This window comes from Uloborus diversus, chromosome 7 (genome assembly GCF_026930045.1).
Source record: "Uloborus diversus isolate 005 chromosome 7, Udiv.v.3.1, whole genome shotgun sequence".
Classification (NCBI taxonomy): Eukaryota; Metazoa; Arthropoda; class Arachnida; order Araneae; family Uloboridae; genus Uloborus; species Uloborus diversus.
The window spans coordinates 69705517-69727719 of NC_072737.1; the positions used below are offsets into that span (position 1 = coordinate 69705517).

The 22203-nt window shown below is 33.0% G+C and overlaps 1 protein-coding gene across 1 annotated transcript; it reads right to left on the reverse strand.

Moving 5' to 3' along the window:
- Nucleotides 1–273: 273 nt before the first annotated feature.
- On the reverse strand, nt 274–22058 carry LOC129226632 (60S ribosomal protein L10-like). The gene is made up of 6 exons (XM_054861262.1): nt 21985–22058; nt 21832–21857; nt 11278–11336; nt 8991–9237; nt 2624–2786; nt 274–481 (listed from the first exon to the last, which is right to left on the reverse strand). Exons 2-6 carry the CDS (start codon nt 21852–21854, stop codon nt 311–313), a joined length of 663 nt encoding a protein of 220 aa, XP_054717237.1. The 5' UTR covers nt 21855–21857; nt 21985–22058; the 3' UTR covers nt 274–310.
- Nucleotides 22059–22203: the final 145 nt, after the last annotated feature.

Genomic DNA, 22203 nt, shown 5'->3' on the forward strand with positions numbered 1-22203 from the left:
AGAGGTTTGTGTTTTCTTTTTATTAGCCCTTTGGTTAAAAAGTTTCCGACACACTGGACTAAATTTGGTCATTTGTTTTCACATTTCTTTAATAAATCAACTTTTACAAAAGCACACAAAAAAATATGATTTCATCTTACTATGTTGTAACGACAGTATCATTTTGCAATCTTTATGCTAATTCTTTAAATTAAATTTTTTTTATTATTTTCAGCTAGTACCGAAAATACCGGTATTGCAATCACTAGTTGGGAGGAAGAAAAGAGCAATAAACAGCATTGTTACTTCAATCTTTATTTAAAAGTAACGATTAATCAAGTCCTCTTAATTCACGTTGCATGTTAACCCACACATTAAATGGTCCATGGTTGTTATAATAATGGCAATAAGCACCGTCTGGCTTCAGGCGACCATCAGCTCTCATTGCTTCATAATCTTCCTTCTCCCATTTTGTAAAGCCCCACTTTTTGGACACTGCAATCTAGAAGAATCAAAAAGATTTTTTTTACCAAACTGTTTTAATTGTTAGTACATTAACAAGCATTGGTCTACTGTCACAAGTAATACCTGCATTTTTCAAAAATTTGAACTTGCAGTAACAGAAACAAGCAAACATTCTAGTTCTATTTATACTGAGCTTTTTTGAACAGAAGAAAAAAAAAAGAGGATGAAACAAAAAACCCTCTACATTTTATTCTTCCCATGATCCCTCAAAGATATTTTAATGACTTCAAAAAATTTTCCAGATCTTGTTCCACCAAGAGAATAGTGTTATATAACATCAAATTTGCCATTTCACTGAAATTTGCATAAGCAAAACTTTTACTGAACTTATCGACCTCACTGAAGCACTTGCTAGTTATTAGTGCACAAAGCAAAAATGTAACTATTCTTTTTTGTTTTTATCATTAGTGAAGTTAAAAAATAGTGAATACATTATACTGATATTAGGATGTCTAATAATTAGTAAATAAACATGGCAGAATGATAATGAATGAGACCAAGGTTGAATGAGTCAAGTTAAAAAAATATTTAAATAAAAACAAAAAACCCCGACTGCGTAAAAACAAAAAAAACTAAAAAGAAAAATGTATAAGCCCAGTAGTTTAGAATGTTATTGAGTACTACTGACTAACTACACCGTTGAAATAGTTTTATAATCGTACACAGATAAGACAAATCATAAATTCAAAAGCAGAATAGAAGGATCAACAGTGGGGTCCTAGCCTTTCCGATTCAAGGAACCCCGCAAAATTTGAATGAGCCCTGACTGGATCCTTCTATTCTGCTATTGAATTTATGATTTCTTATCTGTGTACGGTTATAAAACTAATTCAACGTTGTAGTTATTCAGTAGTACATAATAATATTCTAAACTACTGGGCTTATACATTTTTCTTTTTAGCTTTTTTTGGTTTTTACGCAGTCAGGTTCTTTGTTTTTATTTAATTATTTTTTTTATTTGACACCTTTTAGTTAATTTTCATTGACTTAGTTATGATTATGATATGGTACATTTCACAGTCTTGTCATTTCATTGACAGAGTTTGTTTATCGTGAGGTCTATTAAGTAACTTGCGGTGGTCTAAACTACTGATAATTAGTCCCTCTAGGGACCTAACTCCGCTTAAAGCTACATGTGCTTGACCTTCGTCAAAAATGCAAATTTAAGTCAACCACAGCACAGCTATATAAACAGCCTGTATAGCTCATGATGACGCGAAATCGTAAGCGTTGTCAATCTAATCCTTCTCACAAAACTAAAAAAACCTGTCGAGAAAGTACACATCGCGAAACTCAGTCCTTCAAATCAAGGCAAAAACAAATGTAACATGTTAAGTTTTTAAGCTCAAATTTCGCATAAATTGCCCATAAAGGGTGAAAAGTTATTTGCACATATTAACACTACATATTAGAAATGGTAGAAGTTTCTGCATTCTACACATTTTGTTTCAATGCTCTAACATATACGGCAGGAGTTATTTGAGTTTTTAGCTCAAACTTCTTTAGGCTTAGCTAAAATTTAGACACTACTTTCTTCATTAAATCTATCAGTAAAAAGCGAAAGACTAGTCCTACAGTTTTCCTTTTGACACCACTGAAAGGAGCAGCTTCTTTTACTTCAGATCTAACTCGACCTCGGTAGAAAAACTGAGCTTCTATATCCAAAGGAAAAAAGTTACAAGCCGTTAAAAATTAAATTCAAATAATCCTCATCTCCATTAAAGTTATTGATGTTATGTTCGGCGGAGGGATGCTTTTTGAACCAAAGGGAGCTCATAATGCATTTTTAATCTGTTTCCTTTTAATCGACCATTGAAATCTCTGCGAAGCAATCTTCAGGGGTTGGTGAGCGTCAGCGAGCAGCCCCCAGTAAGATACAATAACGCATGTACCTTATTGAACAATTACCGAAACCAGAGTATACATGTCAAACTAGAAGATCTTCTGCGTTGCTGTTACCTTTTCAGGTAACTGCTTAACTTGAGACAGATTGAAAATAAACAAATGTCTGAAAAAAGAAATGCCAAATCTTCACTATAGATGCAAAAAGATGCATATTTAGAACAAAACTGAATTAACAGAAAACAAACAAAAATTACAGTGCAGCTTAGGCAATTACCTTCTGTCTGCCAGGAAACTTGAATTTAGCTCGACGTAAAGCCTCAATTACATTTTCCTTATGTTGGTCCTTAGCTCGTACAGACATTATAACTTGACCAATATCCACTCTAGCTACTGTACCTTGTGGTTTGCCAAATGCACCTCGCATGCCAGTTTGAAGCCTAAAAGAAAAAGTACTTTATACAATCACAGTCTAAGAAGTTTTGCAATCGACAATAGTTTACATTAAAAATTAATAAATTCTCTATTTCATACGGACAAATTTACAAGAATTGTTGAATATAATTCTTGATGTAAAATACTAGGAAAGTATCACACCTGCACACAAGTAGGGTGTGGAAATTACTGTTCTCAATGATGATAAAGGTCCGTTCACGAAAAAAAAAAGTAGCCAATAACAAAGCCGATACTTACACATCCAGGTTTCATACTCTATTTGCATGAAAAAATTCCATGTCTCTGCCAATTTTCTGCAATGGTTATTGGCAAAACTATTATATGAATGCCACTACCTTATCAAAACATTTACTTGTGACTGAAAAAACATCAGTGCATAGTACAGAAACTAATAACTATTCTTATTTTTCCTTTTAATTTGAGCAAGGTAAAAATAGTGAATGCAATATATAGATGTTTAAATTAAAAAATATTTAGTAAACAGCATAATACTGTGAAACCTGTGCAAGTTAACCACCTGTGGTGCACTACTTTAGTGGAGGTTTTACTGTAGTAATTAATGGGGCAGAATATTAATAAATGGGACAAAGGCTGAATGATTCATCACAAAGTTTTCAAAAATAAATTTACTGCCTTTTGGTGCCAACAGTGTATCTAATAATCTATGCAACTTGACAGTTATTTTCGTTCACTGAAGTAAAGCTTTGTTTTTCAGTAAATTCAATTTTTTTTTAAGTATTAGAATTCCCTATTTCTTTGCTATATCGCCCGATTAAACCTTTATTCTCTAAAGCCTTCAAAAAATTAAGATAAACTGACAAGTTTAATAATGATTTTGTATGAGTGGTTGAAATGAACTTATATGCAATTGAATTTTACTTTTTGAGTGGGTGTGGCAAAATCTGGAACGTGCAAGTCCAGTTCTAAAAAAATATATTATGTGCTGAAAAAAATTGTGAATTCTAAATAAGCAGCATTAAAACCACATAACCAAAAAAAAAAAAAAAAAGAGGCGGACGGCTGTAACAGAAGCGGATTCCAAAACTCAGATTTGTTTTTTGGGATGGTTCAGTTTTCCAGTGTATATAGTTAAATCTTCGTGTTAGGTCTAAAATTCTTTACTGGTGAAAGAAATCTCGCTATAGTCATTTCGCGTAAGTTGGAACGTGTTGTAGCGGCAGTCGATTATGCTACTGTTTCTTAGAATCATGGTTGAAGGATTGGTGATTGTAGCTTGGGAAGAGGGGGGATAAACATTAAATTTAATTTGAACCATGCATTCATGTTAAAACTAGCCTATTTAAACTATTATTAAAAAATAGCTACTGCCATGAAATGAAAATAGCTAAAGAAACATGTTTTTTCCATCTATAGTTTGAAATATATTACGTTAATAAATGTAAAGTAATTAATACCCACAAATTTTTGAAGATTTAAAAAAAAAAAAAAAAATCAGACTTTTTTCATTACTTAAAAAAACCCCCACGAACCTTGCTTTAAAGGGCCCTTTGTAACAGGTCACTGAAATAAAGCACTTAAAAAAGGGGGGGGGGGGACCCTGTGGCGATACAGACTGCTTCTGAGCCAAGCTCAGAATTGTAGCTTGAGATTCTTGATGTAAAACACTATGGAAGTGTTTCATCTGCACACATCAAACATTAATGTACCCCAACAGCATAGCTTAAACTCTGATTAGAACTAAGCAATAAATGCAGGGGAGTGTTAAAACATATTTCTTCCAATCGAAAGTGCTGCCGACAGGGTTGGGTTTTGGACTGTCCTAAACTGGTTTAGGACAGGACAGGTGGTTTTTACCGTCCAAAACTGTCCAAAAGTATGCTAAAGCTAAAGGGGTGTAATCTAATCAATTCGTAATGCATAAACTTAGATATTAATGAGGTTTAATTAATAAATATTTGGTAATAATTATCTCCAAAATGTTCATTTAAAAATATCTTTAAACAAATTGCCAATAACTCTATTACATAAAAACTTCTTTATGTAACAGTTGGTAGAGTTATGAAAGGAAATTTACAACACTAGCAAGACAGCTAATTTCAGTTCTATTTGTAACTCAAAGGAATGTTATTAAATGTGCAATATTTAGGTCCAAAAAAAAGTTTAGTTTTTTTAATGGCTTTTGAAAATTATATGATGTTTTAATGAAAATTATTTTTTAAATCAGATTAAAGAACAAGAAATTGACGATTGAAAACTTATATTCTAAAACTTATGCTACTCTTTATTTCATATTTTGAATATAATACATTTTGTAAATACAAAAAATTGTGATTTATTGAATTCAAGTCAATTACTGAACTATATTTTGAACACTTTCTTTTGCATTAATGTCGAAAAATTTGGTTTAAGCTCATGGGTATAAATTGAAATTTTTAATGAAGAATTTAGTTTCTACTTAACACGATTAAAGTCAGCTGTATAGATAAGTTACACATATAATTTGTACTTGAATGTTCACATTGAATAAAAATATTAACTAAATATAATTTTGGAATTTTGTTCTGTTAATATTTTCTCATAAAATTTAGTTTCCCAAAAAAAATCTTGGATAGTTTTGGACACAAGGGTTTTGAACAGGATGGTAAAAAGCTTGTCAACCCTGCTTTGATTTGCACATGCATAAACATAGAGAAATTTAGTTACTACTATCAATTAAAAAAATATAAATAAATGAAATCATGCATACAAATTGAAATTTTAATCAAGACTCCAACTTTTACGTTACTAGATTAAAATCAGCTGCATAAATAAGTTGAATGTTCACACTGAATAAATGTTCAATATAAAACATTACTTTGATACATTGTGTTTTTGATGTTATCTCAAAAAATACAATTTTTCTAAAAATCTAGTTTTGGACACTTTCGGACAGTTTTGGACACAAGGGTTTTGGACAGGACGGTAGAGTTTTTACCGCCCTGTGTCCAAAACCTTGCCAACCCTGGCTGCCGAGTACTCATTAAACCAGGATCAGAGGTTCAATTCACCGTTGACATGTGAAAAGAGGTTATACATGTATATGCACTATTTAAATGCTGAAATTTCAGTCATATAAAAGCTTTCTATTCAGTCATGAAGAGGGAAAAATAAACAAGGTTTGCCACTCAATTCTGGAGATAAATTTCCATGTTTTCCCTCTATATTCAGAATGAGCAACCCCTTGCTACATCGCGGTTTACGGGGGATAAAGAAAAAGTGTGATATAACAGAGGCCATTAAAAATAGTAATCTATAATACAATAACTTTCAAATGGTTTTGATTTAGTTTACAAATGTACTAAAACTAATATCAAACAAGATTGATTTAAATAAATTTTGGTGTCAGAAAGGTACAAACATCAAATGGACAATGAAAATTCTTTCTTGAGTAAATGGCAAATGAAAGTGATCTTTCGATCTACTGCGAGATTAGAGTGAGCATTCCAGTACTTTCTGGATTAGTGCAACCAAGTACAAATGTCTTCTGTACTAAAAGCAGTTGGAGAAGGATGTATGTTTTCTTCTACTTGGGCCAGTATGACACCTGCTGTATTTCACTCGTTGTGTAGGCCTTAGTACCAATACAAAAGAAAGTGTGAAGTAGTTTACATGCTATCTTAAACTGAAATATTCTGCGGGTATAGCTATCTCCTGATTATCCGTAAGTCAATCAACAATCAGGAACATTTATTTTCACAGTAAAAAGCAAATATCAATTTAAAATCTGCCGTTTTTTTTTTTCATTTGCCTTCTGTGATTCATCGTACACACACTTGTTCTTTATCAATGTTATGTTCAGTCGTGTAAAGATACAAAACATTTTGACTCTGAGCTGTATATATTTTTGTTATTTGAAGAAAATATTATGCATTAATATAGCTAAGTTTTTGAAGAAGGACAATTTTTACCTTATTTGTCCCTCATTTTAGCCCTTTTGCGATTTATCTGCTATTTTTATTACCTGCAGTACTTGTGCCACCAAATTCCGCGGATAATCGAGAGTTTACTGTATATAAATTTGGATAACAGGAATTCTCTTTCTTGCTGATATTCCAGTGAATTAAAAAAAAAAAAAAAAAAAAAACCTTGGGCGATGGATGCACAGTACGAACCTCCCAAATATCTCCGAAAGTAACTATTTATGAGCTAAGCTCAGAAGTGTAGCTTGAGATTCTTGATGTAAAACACTATGGAAGTATTTCATCTGCACACATCAAACATTAATGTACCCCAACAGCATAGCTTAAACTCTATGATTAGAACTAGGCAATAAATGCAGGGGAAAGTTTTGCAGTGAGCTAACCAGAGTTGCTGCTGAGTACTCATGAAACCGGGTCCTAAGGACCATTGCAGCTGATTGAGAATATAGATTTTAATATTGAAACACATTATCCTCATTCACATGAAAAAAAAAAAAACACAGAAAGCTGACAGTTAACACGCGAAAAGAGGTCATACCTATTACTTAAAGATCCCTTGTATAAAGAATAGAAGCATTGACATCTTTTTCCATTGAAAAAATAGAGACGAGACCCTTTCTGAGTAAATACCACGTGCTGTTGTAAATTTTTTCTAACTTTAAGCCTTTAAATATTTGGGGAAACAGAAGAAAAGCAGGGCTCGAAAATTATATTGCCCAACATGCCCGGGGCATGTAAAAATTCCGATCGGGATGAAACTTTTACCCTTACATTCCCAGTTGGGCATGTAATCAGTACAATTTTTAAATTAAGTATCTTTAATTTTAATAACTTATTATGTACTATTTGTTTAAACTTTTTTTTATGTTGTATATCGAAATAATTCTTAATTCAGATATAAAGCTATGAAATAAATTTTTTGTGTGATTAATGCTAGCAAAAAACTTGTGCATGTAAAAGTTTATTCGGGCATGTACCTTTTAGACAAACATACCCAGCAGGACACGTAAAGATTTTAAGATTTTTCTAGTCCTGAAGAAGAGAGCAATATAACAAGGTGCTACTGTTTTAATGAACAAACACTGATATATGCATAAGAACATTAATGTGCTGGTTGTTTCATCATAGGGGAAAAAATACTATAAAACAATAGCATGGTAATTTAATATTTCGCTTTTATACTTAAGATTTCTCTTAACCATTCATTATTTCAGCTTTAAAAGAAAAACAAAAGTTAAACAGAACAATTGATACTGATGACTTTTGTACTCTTAATTAAATTAGCATAAAATTCAAGAAACATGTCAAATAAAAAGAATTTTTGCTTTTATGAGACATTAATATTTAAATATCTGCAGTAAAATTATAATTTTTACTGATTCTTTACTATCATCATTTCATTCATTTACCTTAACTATAATTTTTGGCCGTTTAAATATCGGGTATTGATTTTTACAACCTAAAATTCCTAGTATTTCCAGTCTTCCCTGTGGAACAGAACACCTAAAAAGCCTTGAAAAGTATCATCCCCTGTAGTTTTTAAAAAAAATCTTTTGTTCTCTGGGAACAGAACTGTTGCTTGAGATTCTTGATGTAAAATACTATGGAAGTATTACATCTGCACACATCAAGCATTAATTTACCCCAACAGCATAGCTTAAAATTTCTATAATTAGAAACAAGCAATAAGTAGGGGATTTTTTTCCATGAGCACGATAATATAATCCATACTGTAACCAGCTACAGAAACGTACAAAACTGAAAACAATAAATGCTACAAGTACAAAATTTGTACTATCCAAAATTGATGAAATCATTTGGTGAAAAATTGATAAAAATCATTCTATAACTGAGAAAAACAGTAACAAAATGAAAGGAAAGGATTAAAGCAGAGAATGTGCCGAAATGAAAAATTCTCCATATCAGGCTTTACAATTAATATGTAGTTATTTTTAAACATAAAAAGGTTATTATTGTAACAAAATTTCAAATTGATCTCAATTAGTAAAATATAAAACTAAATTTTATTCACTATTCAAGTTGGGGTGGAAAGAAAATCTTTCCACCAAGCGCGTCAAAAAGTACAGTTGTAGGTTTTTCTTTGAAATTTGAGGAGACACATAATGGGAACCTACTAAAAATAAAATGGCAGTCAATCTTAATTTCGCTAAATTTGATAGTTAATAAAATTTAAATAAAAAAATTGAGAAGAGGAAGAAATATAAGCAGTATAGTAATAGTATAAGCATATTAATAAAAAATAGTTACCTATCGGCTCCAGCACAGGACAACATTTTATTGATTCGAATCACGTGGAAAGGATGTAGCCGCATTCTTAAATGAAAAGAATCTTTTCCGCACATTTTAACAAGGTACTTATTTGCACAAATTCTACCTGCCTCCAAGGCTTCAGAGGAAATTTGTTCAAATTCATTAGAAACTAAATGTATACACAAAGGCAATTCATCGACTTTCGCTTTTTTCCTTCCAAGATCAAAAATACGAATCTTCGGATCTAAAAAACACAAATTAAAGATTAGCACCTCCATTGAAACTTGCATTTAATATTTTGTACAAGAGATTTTTGACATAAAATACTTCACATTAAAATTGCTTGGATCAAATGATCTTTTCTTTTAGCCAGATTCGATTGCAACTAATACAGGGTGGAGATAGGAACAGGAAAAAAAAAAAAGTTCCGACTTCTCCCTGATTAAGTTCACTAAATTCCCCTGATTTATGTAAACAATGATAATGGTTTCCTTTCTTTGCCCTACCTGAAAAGCATTGCATATTAAATAAATAGTGTTCAGAATGGTTCAAGCTGTTAATTAAAAACATATTTTGAAAAAACGCTTCTTTTATTTTGGTAAAAATAGTATATTAAATTATAGAGAAATATTGTAGTAAATCTAAAACAAATACTTTTATTTCCAGGAACCAGTTAACATAAGAATTCTAAGAAATTATTAAAACCACTCTTAAAGACATATCTAATCATAGAACTAAAAAATTCAAACGGAAATAATCTTGAACTGAATTTTTAAGCAGTATAATTGTTGCTGCAAGAATAACAAGTGACAGTTAAGGTAGAGTTTTAAAGTTTTCGAAACATTTGAAGAAATGAGGTGGACTCAGTACTTACTAACAATAGGAAATTGTTGGAATTAAGACCTTTTTTCGTGCCTCTCTTTCAGCGGAAACCAAATAAGCGAGAAGGTACAATAGATGTTAAAAGTACAAAATGTGCAGTTTCTGCCCTTTACTTGCACATGGCAGAATAGACATATTTATGTAAAACAAATTAAAATCTTTCAACTATCTGTCATATTGAGCTATGCTCTAATCAAGAACTTAGGTTTTAATGAATGAATACAGCATTTTAACTATTAAAAAAATACTCAAAATACTTACTAATGTACACAACTCAATTTCAAATGATTTCATCAGTTGTAAAAAAAAAAGAATAAAAAACCCCTTTGTGTAATCTGAAGTGACAACAAATAATTCCATGGGGAAAAAAAAAAAAAAGATTTTCAAGTCAAAATTTAATTTTAGCAATTCAATTGACAAATGAAACAAATATTTTTTTCTTGAACTAGTGAAAAACAGTATGCTAATTATTTCAAGACAATGAGTAAAGGCAAGGGAGCAAAGTCATTAATGACGGCTTTGTCCTTGCCTGTAGGGTTGTTTATTTTATGTAGCTTGGAATGCTAGTAAGGTAAAACAAACAACTTACAGACACAAAAGCAATCTTAGGAAGCTCATCCCAAGATTGAATTCTTTGACTTTGAGGAAAAAAGATGCACAAAGATGCGGCACTATATAATACTGTGGAAAATCTGTAGGGAATTTAAGGGAAAATTTTATTTTATTTTATCCCTGATTTTTTGTTATTTTTTTTAAAAATTCCCTGAGTGATAAAGTTCCTTAACTTTTCCCTGATCTGTCACCACCCTGTAATATCAAATGCACCAACATTCATAAAAGAGTAGACGTGAAAATTTAAATTTTCAGTTACAAGCTAGTGGCCAGTCAACTCCTTCAGCTAACTGGCCACTCTTCTGCAAACGTAATAATTACCCCAGTGGCAAATAAGCCTATGGGAGGGGGGGGGGGTCTTAGGTAGGAGGAGCGATGTGAAAAAACCTCCGGTCAAGGTCAAAGCTGAAAACGGATGTATTTTATTTCGACACATTTCATTTTTCTAATGGGTATTTTAAATAAAATCTTGCCATACTACTTATACACAAAAAAATCTATACAAAATTTTTAGACAAAGGTGAAAAAAAATATCAAGGACAACTTAGTATCTCATGAAACACATTAAATACAAAGTTCAAATAGAAAGTATTTCAAGTGCATAAAAAAAGAATCATAATTATACATGAAGCAAAGGTCAGTTTTTACGAAAATGTATCAAAATTGAATGCAACAATAAATGGATTTCATTTTTAATTTTCATTTCATTTCTGTGTTGAAATTAAAAAAAAAAAAAATATCACCCTTTTGTGAATAGCTTAAGAACTTTTAAAAAGTAGAGACTACTTACCTGGTACACCTCTGCAAAACCTTGATTTAGGATATGGCTTATTCTTGCAATAGCGGTAACTGTAAAAAAAAGATTGAGAGATTTAACAATAAAAGCATGTTGTATCAACAAACAGATGTCATACATTTGGGGGTGGGGACAGGTTTAAAGAAGAGCACAATCAGATACTCAAAGTTAAAAAACAAAACTAAATCTAGAATTATTTTATTTTATTAAATAATCAGACCCCCAAACCAGAATACTTAACAACCAGACTTGAGAGAGACGGGGAGGGGGGGGGGAGTGCTTTAAATTAAACACGTACTGAGTTGCATTTTGGCTGAGTAGCCGAGTACCAAGTTTAATTTCGTTTTAAAAAGAACCAGCGACACATACGCGACGAATTTTGAACTCATTGGAGTAGTAGTATAGACCTCCACGTCAGAATAATAGATTTTAAAATAAAATTCCGGCTGAAATTTAATTACACATTATTTAAAAGATTTTGTTTATGTCAATTATTTTACAAATAAGTTATTTTTTGAATTAAAAATAAGCAAATAAATAAAAAATAGGATTAATCAAGTTGGAATTATATAAAACAAATTATATCAATCTATATACTTCTAGTTCGCCAAAGGTAAATAATTTTTAAAAGCAAATGAAACGTTAAAGGCACAAATGTGCAGGAGCACTGCAGACACGTTTCTGCATTACAAGGAATGGCTTTTTCAGTGCATAAAATGTGAGCTAATGAATATAAAAAATCAGACTTTTGTTGAATTATTTAAATCCATAAGATCAAATTTTCTGAATTGGAAAAAAAAAAAAAAAAAAATCCCCCCTTCCTTGTAATGCCAAAACACATGTCTGCAGTGCTCCTGCACATTTGTGCTTTAAGGTTTTTTTTTTTTACAAAAAGGTGTATTTATGCTTTTCATAAATAATTTTGATTTCGGCCGAGCATTAGGTGATCATTTATCCTCCTTGTGCGAAAATGGCACCATCATGAAATGCACTGCAAATCTTGATTCCTAAGTGGAATCGTAAATTTGTTTTTAGGAATATTGGAGGAGTAAAATTGAAATTGGTTGAAAATGGGGGGGGGGGGGGTAAAGTTAGGTCCAATCCATTATAGTGGTGACAGAGCATGGGTCGGGGTCCCGAGCTGGTTTGTACTCAATAAAATGAATGGCAGTGTTGATGTTTTCTAAAAAGCAACGTATCATTATAGATGGAGATTTCATTGGAATCTTCATGATTAGTCTCATGTTTACTTCAGATTTGACCCATAGCAGGAGGTGCAAGACCACGGGAGATTTCGATGCTCCATTATGGGTGCAGGCTGCAGGCAGGTCATTTAGACAAAGAGGGGCCCTGGTTTTTGAAAAACATAATGCATTTTGGGGCTTTCCCCCCATAAAATGAATTAAATTTGCCTCAACGTGGAAAACTGACATGACGTGCACTTGCTTCCCTTTTGAATTCAAGAAGTGAATGCCAGGGATCATAGACACCAGATTGTCTAAAGATTAATGTAAAATCAACAGGGTAATCGCGTATACATTAGCTGATTCCGGGGAACACCGACACCGCCATCCAGAAGGAGCGACATGCTCCCGGACGCTTGTGAATCAGAAGAGTTTATTATAAGCATACCAATTTGTCATTACCCAAAAAACAAGGAGAAATAATTTTATGAACCAATTAATAGATAATACTACAATTTTCTGCTTCAAGTTATGGTGATGTCAGGGAATGGAACGGGGTCAGAGGTCCTTACTGGGAAATTAATTTTCTGATTTTAAAATGCAATTCTAAGCAGGGCTCATAGCGGGTGGGAAAAATATATAGGAGTTTAAAAGGAAAAATATAGGAGGTTGATAGCAAAATATATAGGAGTTTTAAAGGGAAAATAAAGGAGTTTGGTATAAAAACATATAGGAATTTCGAAAAAGTATAGCATCTAGTATGTTTGTAGCACTGTACACAAAAAAAAAGACAGAGCCAGTATCAATAGAATTCTGTAGTGCATGAAGTCATAGCAATGTGAAGAGTCACAGATGTGCAAGCAAATGAATTTTTGTACTCACAGTTACTTATATGAATCACGTTTGTTTAAGACAATTTTGATTCAATTAAGCAAAATTGTGTGTGAGTACTCTTTTTTTTAAACGAGGAATCCACATACAATTCTAGAGAATTTTATTAAATTCTGGTCAAACAATATATTATTAGAAGTATACTGCATACTCAAAATATCCAGTCTACAAAATTATTATTTACAAAAAATTATCACAAAACAGTATGAAAAATCAATTATAAAATTCAGATTTTAACTTACATGCTTCGAAAAATGCATCTCTCATTGATTGATAAAACTAGATAATAATTAATTTGGACATTCTTTTTTCAATGTCATAAATCTACCCATAGTCCTCGGTATTGGTACCTCATTGCTTCAATGCTAACATTACCTATGAAAAGTCAACTCCATGTCTCTCTCATCTCACTGGTTCTGTTGGACATATCATGAGAAAATTGTTACAAAAAGTGTGCAATACTTTGCCTCCCCTTTGTTTCACTATTTGCAGAAAAAAAAACTAATTTTACTAAACGAAGGCAAAGAAAAAAAAAGACTGCTCCAATGCATCACATTTTTTGGAGAGAGAGCGAGAAATGGTGTCAGTCTCTTGCGCATGATTCATTTAAGGGACATCAAGGGACATAATTAAGGGGGACATGTTTGATTCAAACATTCTGCAATTTTTTAAATGTTAAAACTGGATTTTGTTTCGTTTTTGATGACTTAATTCATAAGTGGCTGATTTAATTACCAGGTGCTGACTACATAACTTAGTTAATGTGAGTGTATATATATATATGTGCACACATATTGTATAAAGGGTGAATTTCACCTAATCTGTAAAACGAAGGGGGGTGTTAGAAGAGCCCAAGTGGAGAATAGAACCATCCATTATCCTCTCCAATTTGTACCCGTAAACCAAGTAGATAAAAAAATTGAGCCCCCCTCCCCCAAAAAAATCTGAGATGAAGACCGATTTTTGAAACATTTGAAGTACTCAAAGTTAACATCCAGTGAAAAAAAATATAGGAGTTAGTGAGGAAATATAGGAGAATATCTGACAAATTGTGAAAATATAGGAAATATAGGAGGACTATGAGCCCTGTCTAAGCTTTCGTTTAAAACTCTTGAAAATTATTATATCAAAAATTATGACAATTTACACTAGATATACCAGGTAAAAAGTGGTTTGACTGCATACACCCAGTTTTACACCAACAGAGGTCCAAGGTCACTAGTTAAACTACAGAGAAGCAATGGATGTTTCCTAGAAACTAAACCTTTTCTTTGAAAATCTTTCAACTTCTTTTTGTTCAATGCTGTGCTGGATCGCAAAGGAAATCATATTCTTAGGAAAATTTTACATGGTTCATATGTCTATGCTACGTTATTCATTGAGAGACACATGCACATTGGCCATAAATGCATATTATAAGAGACAATTCGTGAGATTACGAAAAAGCAGGATTTTTCTTTACATAGGATCCATACGTAATATAAGATGGTTTACATTAAAAAACTATGGGATTTACTAGAAATACAGGAAGTCTTTGACCCTTGCTAGAGCTTGAGTATCAGATGTAATCATATCCTATAATCAAATCATGTTTCTGGTGAACTTGAAATTAATTGGAGAGCCGCAGTGCCCTGCTTCATTATGCTTTTCCTTGGTAAATAAAAAAAACTAACTTAAATTGAAGATGATTTCCCAGAACCATGACATATACACAAAATGAATCATATTAAACACTGCTTTACTAGAGCGCAATCTGGGTTGCATTCATGGGTGCAAGTTTAGTGATGTGTTCAAGACGGAAAATGTTTTCAGTCCCCCCCCCCCCACCCGCATGTGGGCTTAAGGAAAAATTTGTGTATAAAAGTTGTAGATTTTAACAATGCCAGTTTTGGAATCTGTTTGATTTAAATTTCAAGCCTTTAAATTGTAATTGTGATTGTTACGTTTTGACATCCAATTCCAAAAAAAAAAAACCCCCTAAAATCCGGCAATAAGGAGAAGGGGTCTCGGGGGCTCTCCCCCAGAAATTTTTTTAAATTGAAGTCCAAAAAAACACTATGGTAGGCCATTTTGGTAAAGGTCAGGGAAAGTAGGGGTTCAGGGACTCTTACATCAATTATTTCAAACTGATAGTCGCAAAATCACAGTATTGGGCAACCTTCAAAAATATTAGAGAAAGAGGGGGGGGGGGGGCGTTCTGGGCTCTCCCCGAAATTGAAGCTTTAAAAACGAAATTGTACTCTATCTTTCATAACATTTATCAGGGGTCGATCCAGGTTTTATTTTTTGGGTCCCCATTTTGTGAAAAGGCAAAATATTTTTTGTGAAATTTCGTTATTTTTGTGAAAAAGCAAAATATTTTTGTGAATTTTCTTTATTTTTGTAAAAAAGACCTTCTCGTGATTTTTTTCTTGGAAAAGATTATATTAAAGCATTTTTAGCTGTCGTATCGTTGTAGAAAAGCCCTAGACAGGTTTCAGGGTGATTGCAAGTTCTTAAAGAATACCTAAAAGCTGTCAAGAGAAAATGCGCTGGGGGAGGGGGGAAGTAAGACCCTTAACATTTTATTCGTAATTTGACACATACATTACATTTATTGCTTTTTACAAATATGCGTATGCAAGGCACACTTTCTTAAGGTGAAAGTCTCACAACAGATTTCCTATTTGCCTCTCTCAAATACTTTAAGAGCAATGAAAATTGCACATGCTGCTGAACGTAATGATAACTCCTAATAAATACAATATGAACAGAATCAAAGATATCACATATTTCTTAACACAGAAGTGAAATACTCATTAAAGATTCCATATATGTGTTTGAAAAACTTAAAAGTAATTAAAACCCAAAATAATACTGCACCAGCATTCAGCATTTCATTTTTTGACTTTTGACGTTCTTACAGAGTAGGTATTTCGTTTAAAACTTTGCAATTTAATGATGTTAATAAATATATAAGAAATTTTATTTGTTTGCCTCTTAACAAGGTACAGTAAACATCAAAAATGCGAAAAATTCGTTTACCATGGCCGATGTAAGGAAATCAAGATCTTCAAAACAAATAAAAATATAAAAACAGCATGTAAAATAATTTTATTTTAAGTAAAGTTATTTTAGAATTGGATTTTGAAACTCAACGCAAATTAATACTAAATATATATTGCGTAATCAAAGAAAAATTTAAGATTTTCCTGAAAATAAGCTACCAATCACAAGTGTCCCTCTCCCGTCCCCCCTCTGACGCTCTCAAGCAAAAACACCTCACGCAGCAAGCAAAAAGATAAGATGGGGGAAGGTGAAGAGGCTCCCACGTAGATGCGTACACATTTGCGGTTAAAAAATATTGTGAAAAGGCTGCCTTTTTATAAATTTTTGTGAAGGGGCTGCTTTTACGACGCGGAATTTTGTGAATGGGGCCGCTTTTGCCATGCGGAATTTTGTGAAGGGGCCGCAAAGCGGCCCCAATTTGGCGCTGGATCGACCCCTGTTTATACTTTTTAAACACTATTGAAGTAATGGAGTTCAGGAACCCTCCTTCGGCAATATTTCGAAATTGAAGTTCCAAACACGCAATTTTAGACGATGTTGGATAAGCTTAGGGATAAAAGCTCTCGCAGCTCCCAACCATTAGTTTTTTGCCTATCGAAAACATTTTTATTGTAGCAATAAAATCACTTGGGACATGAGATTTTCACTTTTGCAACATAAATCAGTTCTGATCGGAAAGTCTACCCAAGGTAGCGCAAACAAACCAGAAAAGAAGGAAAGGCGGGGGAAGGGTATGGCCGACTAATGATAATGAACTGGCACCATTCCAGCACACAGTCTTCATTTGAAAAAGATTACTTTCATAAGATAGCAGCTGGTGAAATTAGCAATAAAAAATCGCTTCTGTGAAGTAGATATATTTTTTAAACAAGGTACCCTTTCCAATATTCAATTATTTTAAAAAAAAAGAAATAGGGGAACTAAATCCTAACCCCAGGCAGGGTCCCCGAATCATATCCCTCTTAAGGCACTCAAATGTAGCCTAAAGTGGCGCTTTAAATATTTCAGCATCAAAAAATTTTTGGAAGAGAACTCCAGAACCCCTTCCTCTAAGTTCCACAAATGTCCTAAATTTCAATTTTTAAGGCTTCAGTTTCTAAATTTTTTTTCTAGAAATAGCACCCCCCTTACCTATAAACATAACTCATAACCGCCTAAAAATTTTAATACTTTAATTTTGAAAACTTATTGAAAGTATCTTCCTACGTCCTTCTCCCTTAAATCATCCAAAGAAAGCCCAAAACAAAGCTCTTAAAATTTCAGAAACGAAAATATTTCGTGCTGGGGTGTGGAATCCCCCCCCCTCTCATTGTGTTTACTAATCACAGTGTAAGTTTTTGTTTACAGGGGTCTGTTCAAGATTTTTCACAGGGTCCGTTTTTTGTGAAAAATCAAATAATTTTGTGAAAAATGAATTAATTTTGTGAAAAATCAAAAAATTTCGCAAAAAAAAAAAAATTGTTAAAAGAAATTTTAGAATTTAGAGATGGCACAAACTGCATCAATTAAACTTAAAGTTGAGTGTTTTCTTCTATGACGATAAAATCATTCTGGATTTTTTTTTCTAATATTTGGCGGAAGGGGGGGGGGGGGGCATCGCTCTTTCAAGTATCAATATTTATCTACCATTCTGCATTATGTTAAATTATACTAGATATATTTCTGTACAGTATTTAAAATAATTGTAACAAAAATATAAATAAATAAAACAAAATTCAGAATAGGGTTCAGCATTCAACTTTTTGACCCAAGACACTCTTAAAAAGCACGAAATTTCGTTTCTAACTTATAAATTCCTTGATTTTAACAAAAATAAGAAGATATTTCAATTGTTTACCTCTTAACAAAGCGTAACAATCATCAAAAATTCGAAAAATCGGATTCCCATAGCGGATGCAAAGAGATCGCAATTCTCAAAGTGAAGGCATCAAAAGTATAAAAACGGCTTGTAAAAGAAATATTTTTGATAAAATTATTTTAAAATTGCATTTTAGAGTCCAATGATAACATATCATTATATCTGTGAACACAGTTGACCCCCCCCCCCCAAAAAAAAAATAATAAAATAAAATAAACCATCTATTCAGCATTTTAATTTTTGACTCATAACAGAAAATGGAATTTTGCTTTAAAAACTTGAAATGAGAGTTCTAACAGAAATAAAGAGACTTTTCATTTATTTGAATCCTAATAAAGCGAAGTTAGCTTGAAAAAGAACAAAATATGATTCTCATATCGGATGTTAAAAGATTGCATTTTTCAAAATGTAGACCTCTAAAGAAAAAAAAAACGGTAATTAAAAGAGTTAACTTAAAGTTAATCATCCTTGTTAGCATCGAAAAATCAAAACCCATATAATTTTCTCCCAAAATAACAATTGAACATCGCACGGTGGTGATAGTTTTTAAGTTAGTAACCCTATCTGAAGCGATCATATTTTTTCCTCACCCTTACTATCCCTTTGCAGTTCTAAGTTCATTTTGCAGATATATATTATTGTTTATTAAATCATGAGTGGAGAAAAGTGCTTACCAATGCCTTTTCAGAAACGTTTACAACAACACCGCTGTTAATTAGCTGTGATAAAACAAACAAACATTATATTTATTTGGCAGTAGCAATTATTTATCGCTTGCAGGAGCATTGGGCTTGCAGGAGCATTGGAGCATCGCAAGAGTGCCGATTTTTTCTTTTTTCTCAAAATTAGCCGATTTTGTATAAGCTGATCCCTCTATTTTGACTTAAAAAAAGGTTCCAAAAATTATCGGTTTATGCACAGAAATATGCGTTATTTTGCTTTCAGATTTGCTCTTTCAATAAACAATTTGTGACAGATCCAATCTTGTTTATCAGAATTTTGTGAAGGGTCCGTTTTGTTTGATCGGGATTTTGTGAAAGGTCCGTTTTGGTTGATCGGATTTTTGTGAAGGGTCCGTTAACGGACCCAAATATCCTCTGGCCAGACCCCTGGTTTAAGATTTATTTTTCTATTGAAAGAGCAACTCCCCTCCCCCACATTGCCAAAACAACCACAGACTTCAATTTCGAAAATGTTTCGAGAAAGACCCGGGGAGAGAGACCCCCCCTTCCGAACTAATTCCCCTAAGTTCACTAAATTTGACTTAAATTTGCGGTTCCCCTTTTCATCACCGAAGACTTAAGAATTTAAATTCTAAAACCTATTCAGAGAAAGCCTCCGAATTCCCCTTTCTTAAGTCTTCCAAAGATTACCTAAAGCTGAGTTCTGAATACTTCAGCTTTGAATATTTTTGGGAAAGGAGAACCCCGAACCCCAAGACGGTTCAAAGTTGCGCTTTTAAGACTCCAGTTTCGGAATTTCGCCTAAAGAGAGCCCCCTCCCTCCCTCTTGACATTGCCAAAGACAGCCTAAAAATTTAAGACTTCAATTACAAACAGTCGGGAGAGGGTCGCAAATGCCCTTTAACTTAAGTCATTTAAGTATAGCCTCAAATAGTTTTTAATACATCAGCTACAAAACATTTTCATGTTAGAACACCAAAACCATCTCTCATAAATTCACCAAAGATTGCCTAAATTAGTGTTTTTAAGACTCCAGTCTTCGATTCTTTTTTAAAACCCACTTTTACATCATTAGAGACAGCCTAAAACTTTTTGACTTTTAAATTTTTAAGAGTTTGCAGTGGAGAAATATCAAACCACTCCTAGCTCAAAAAATATTTTCAATTCAGTTTTTCGATATTTTACACTGTAACCCATGAGTAACCCCCCCCCCTTTAGATTGTCCAAGATATCAACGTTTTAAGGCCTCAGTATCATGGGTTAATTTGCGGACAGATTACCCTCTTTGCAAGAGCAGCGTTTTTTCGCAAACTCGTGCTGCCGTTATTTTTCTCCTTTCCTTTCTCTCCCCCCCCCATATTTCCATTCTAGCGAGTGTTCGATTCAATGACATTAGAATTTAGTGATTCCCCAAGTCTTCGTCAAAAATGCAGGAACGGTTTGCCCATCGGTGTTTCCAAAACCAGCTTGAAATCCCTCCCCCCCCCCCCCGATTATTTCCAAAATTCCCATTTTCATTAAAATCTTCAAACTCTCTGATAGTTTCCATTTTACCTGGTATGTAGACGCCCTTTGCTGTGGCGAACACATTTCATCTTGTCGGCAATCACTCTCAATAGGTGATGCAGATTCAACTCTTAAGAGATTTTAAGAGCGTACATAATTTTCATTTATGCGTGTAAAGTTTGCAAAAAAAAAACCCCGCAAATGAAAAAAAACGAAAGGATGATCGAAAATACAATGAGAAAAGGCTAAATTTTCAATTAGAGCCGATTATTTCGAAAAGTCAGGGAGAATAGCGAGCACCTCCTCGATCTGCAATGCAGTGAGTTGGAAATAACAGAGCTAAACCTAAAGAAAATCAAAAGGCGCGAGTCTAATAAAAGGCACTCGTCAAAGAGCAGGTCGCAAACAAAATAAGCACATGGTGGAAAACAGAGAATGTCGATGTAAATTCGTAGTTATGGAACGGTCCAGTAATATATTAAAGCATTTTTTTCAAAAACTCTATTTTTCCTTTTTAAGTAAAAACTGGAAGAAAGTCAATCGAATTTCTTTCCGTCCCGACCTCCGTCTCGGAAATTTTGACTAATACGGAAATCCGTCCTGAGACGCAAGATCTTGCACCCATGGTTGCATCGAACTTCAGCACAAGTGTGAAAAGGGGAAGTGGGGTGAACAGTTGATTGGTTTGCCCGTAAGTCTCTTGTTATGGCTCAAATTTTACCGCGTGACAGGGGAAGTGCGGTCTCAAACTGCTCAAGTCTATTCCACCACCCCTATTTAAATTTTCAGTCAGATTCAGTGGTTTTTCACAATAGCTTTTTGTGCTAACCAATTGCTTTCTTTAGGAGCAGTCTAAATGAAGTTGAGAGTTGTTTGAAATGATAACAAAAGTTACGTAATGATATTCTGGAGACAAAGAGGGTTGAATTATTCCTAGCTATATGGCATGCACTACTAGAAGTTAAAGGGTAATATAAGAGCAAAAAAATATTCAAGGGAAATTACAGAAATGTAAAAACACCCGATTTTTAAAAACTTTGAAAGTAGAGCGGTCTCCGAGACCTCACCTCTTGTCATGTCCTACTTTCTCACCTTCCCTGTTACGGGCCAAATATTCAACCAGTTGAAGTATTTCGACTGCTACAAGAGTTGACTTTTCCCTACATTTGACACGTTTTTAGTTAAGCAAGGGGTTCACGGAATAGTAACAAAGATTTTTTTCAAACTACGGAACTAGACGTCATACTCCATAACTCAAAATTGTTACTGAAGGTTTGATCAAGAATCTAGAAGCGTGAAAATCTTGATCAATAAAATACAATTCATTGCATATAATGATATCAAAACAACCAATAATAGTTACAATAACATTACTTACCACCGCGCAGGACGTCGACCCATTTTCTATAAAAAAAAAGAATTAAAATAGTATATTCTTAAGCACAAAATGTCATATTATATAAATGAAAACTTTATTTTGTTTTTAATAAATTACTCAGATGGATGATTAAAGATATTTATGATAACTTACGACGTGCTACAGACGAGACACCATAAAATTTGTGAGAGCTGCTTTGATGTTGCCAGGAACTTTTTTAGAAATAGTAAAATGGGTAACTAAAATTTCATGCTGCCACTAGTTTTAAAAAAATTAGTTTAATGAATAAAATAAATTATAATTGTCGAAATAATTTGAATTTCATGTTTCTAGAAACAAGAAAAGTAAATTGGGAGCACTTAAGATCAAGTC

Coding starts and splice junctions, on each gene's coding strand:
- LOC129226632 (XM_054861262.1), bottom strand. CDS start 21,854: ATGGGTCGACGTCCTGCGCGGTG. Junction 11,337..21,831: donor GGTCGACGTCCTGCGCGGTG/GTAAGTAATGTT, acceptor TTTTTTTTACAG/TTACCGCTATTGCAAGAATA. Junction 482..2,623: donor AGTTTCCTGGCAGACAGAAG/GTAATTGCCTAA, acceptor TGATTCTTCTAG/ATTGCAGTGTCCAAAAAGTG.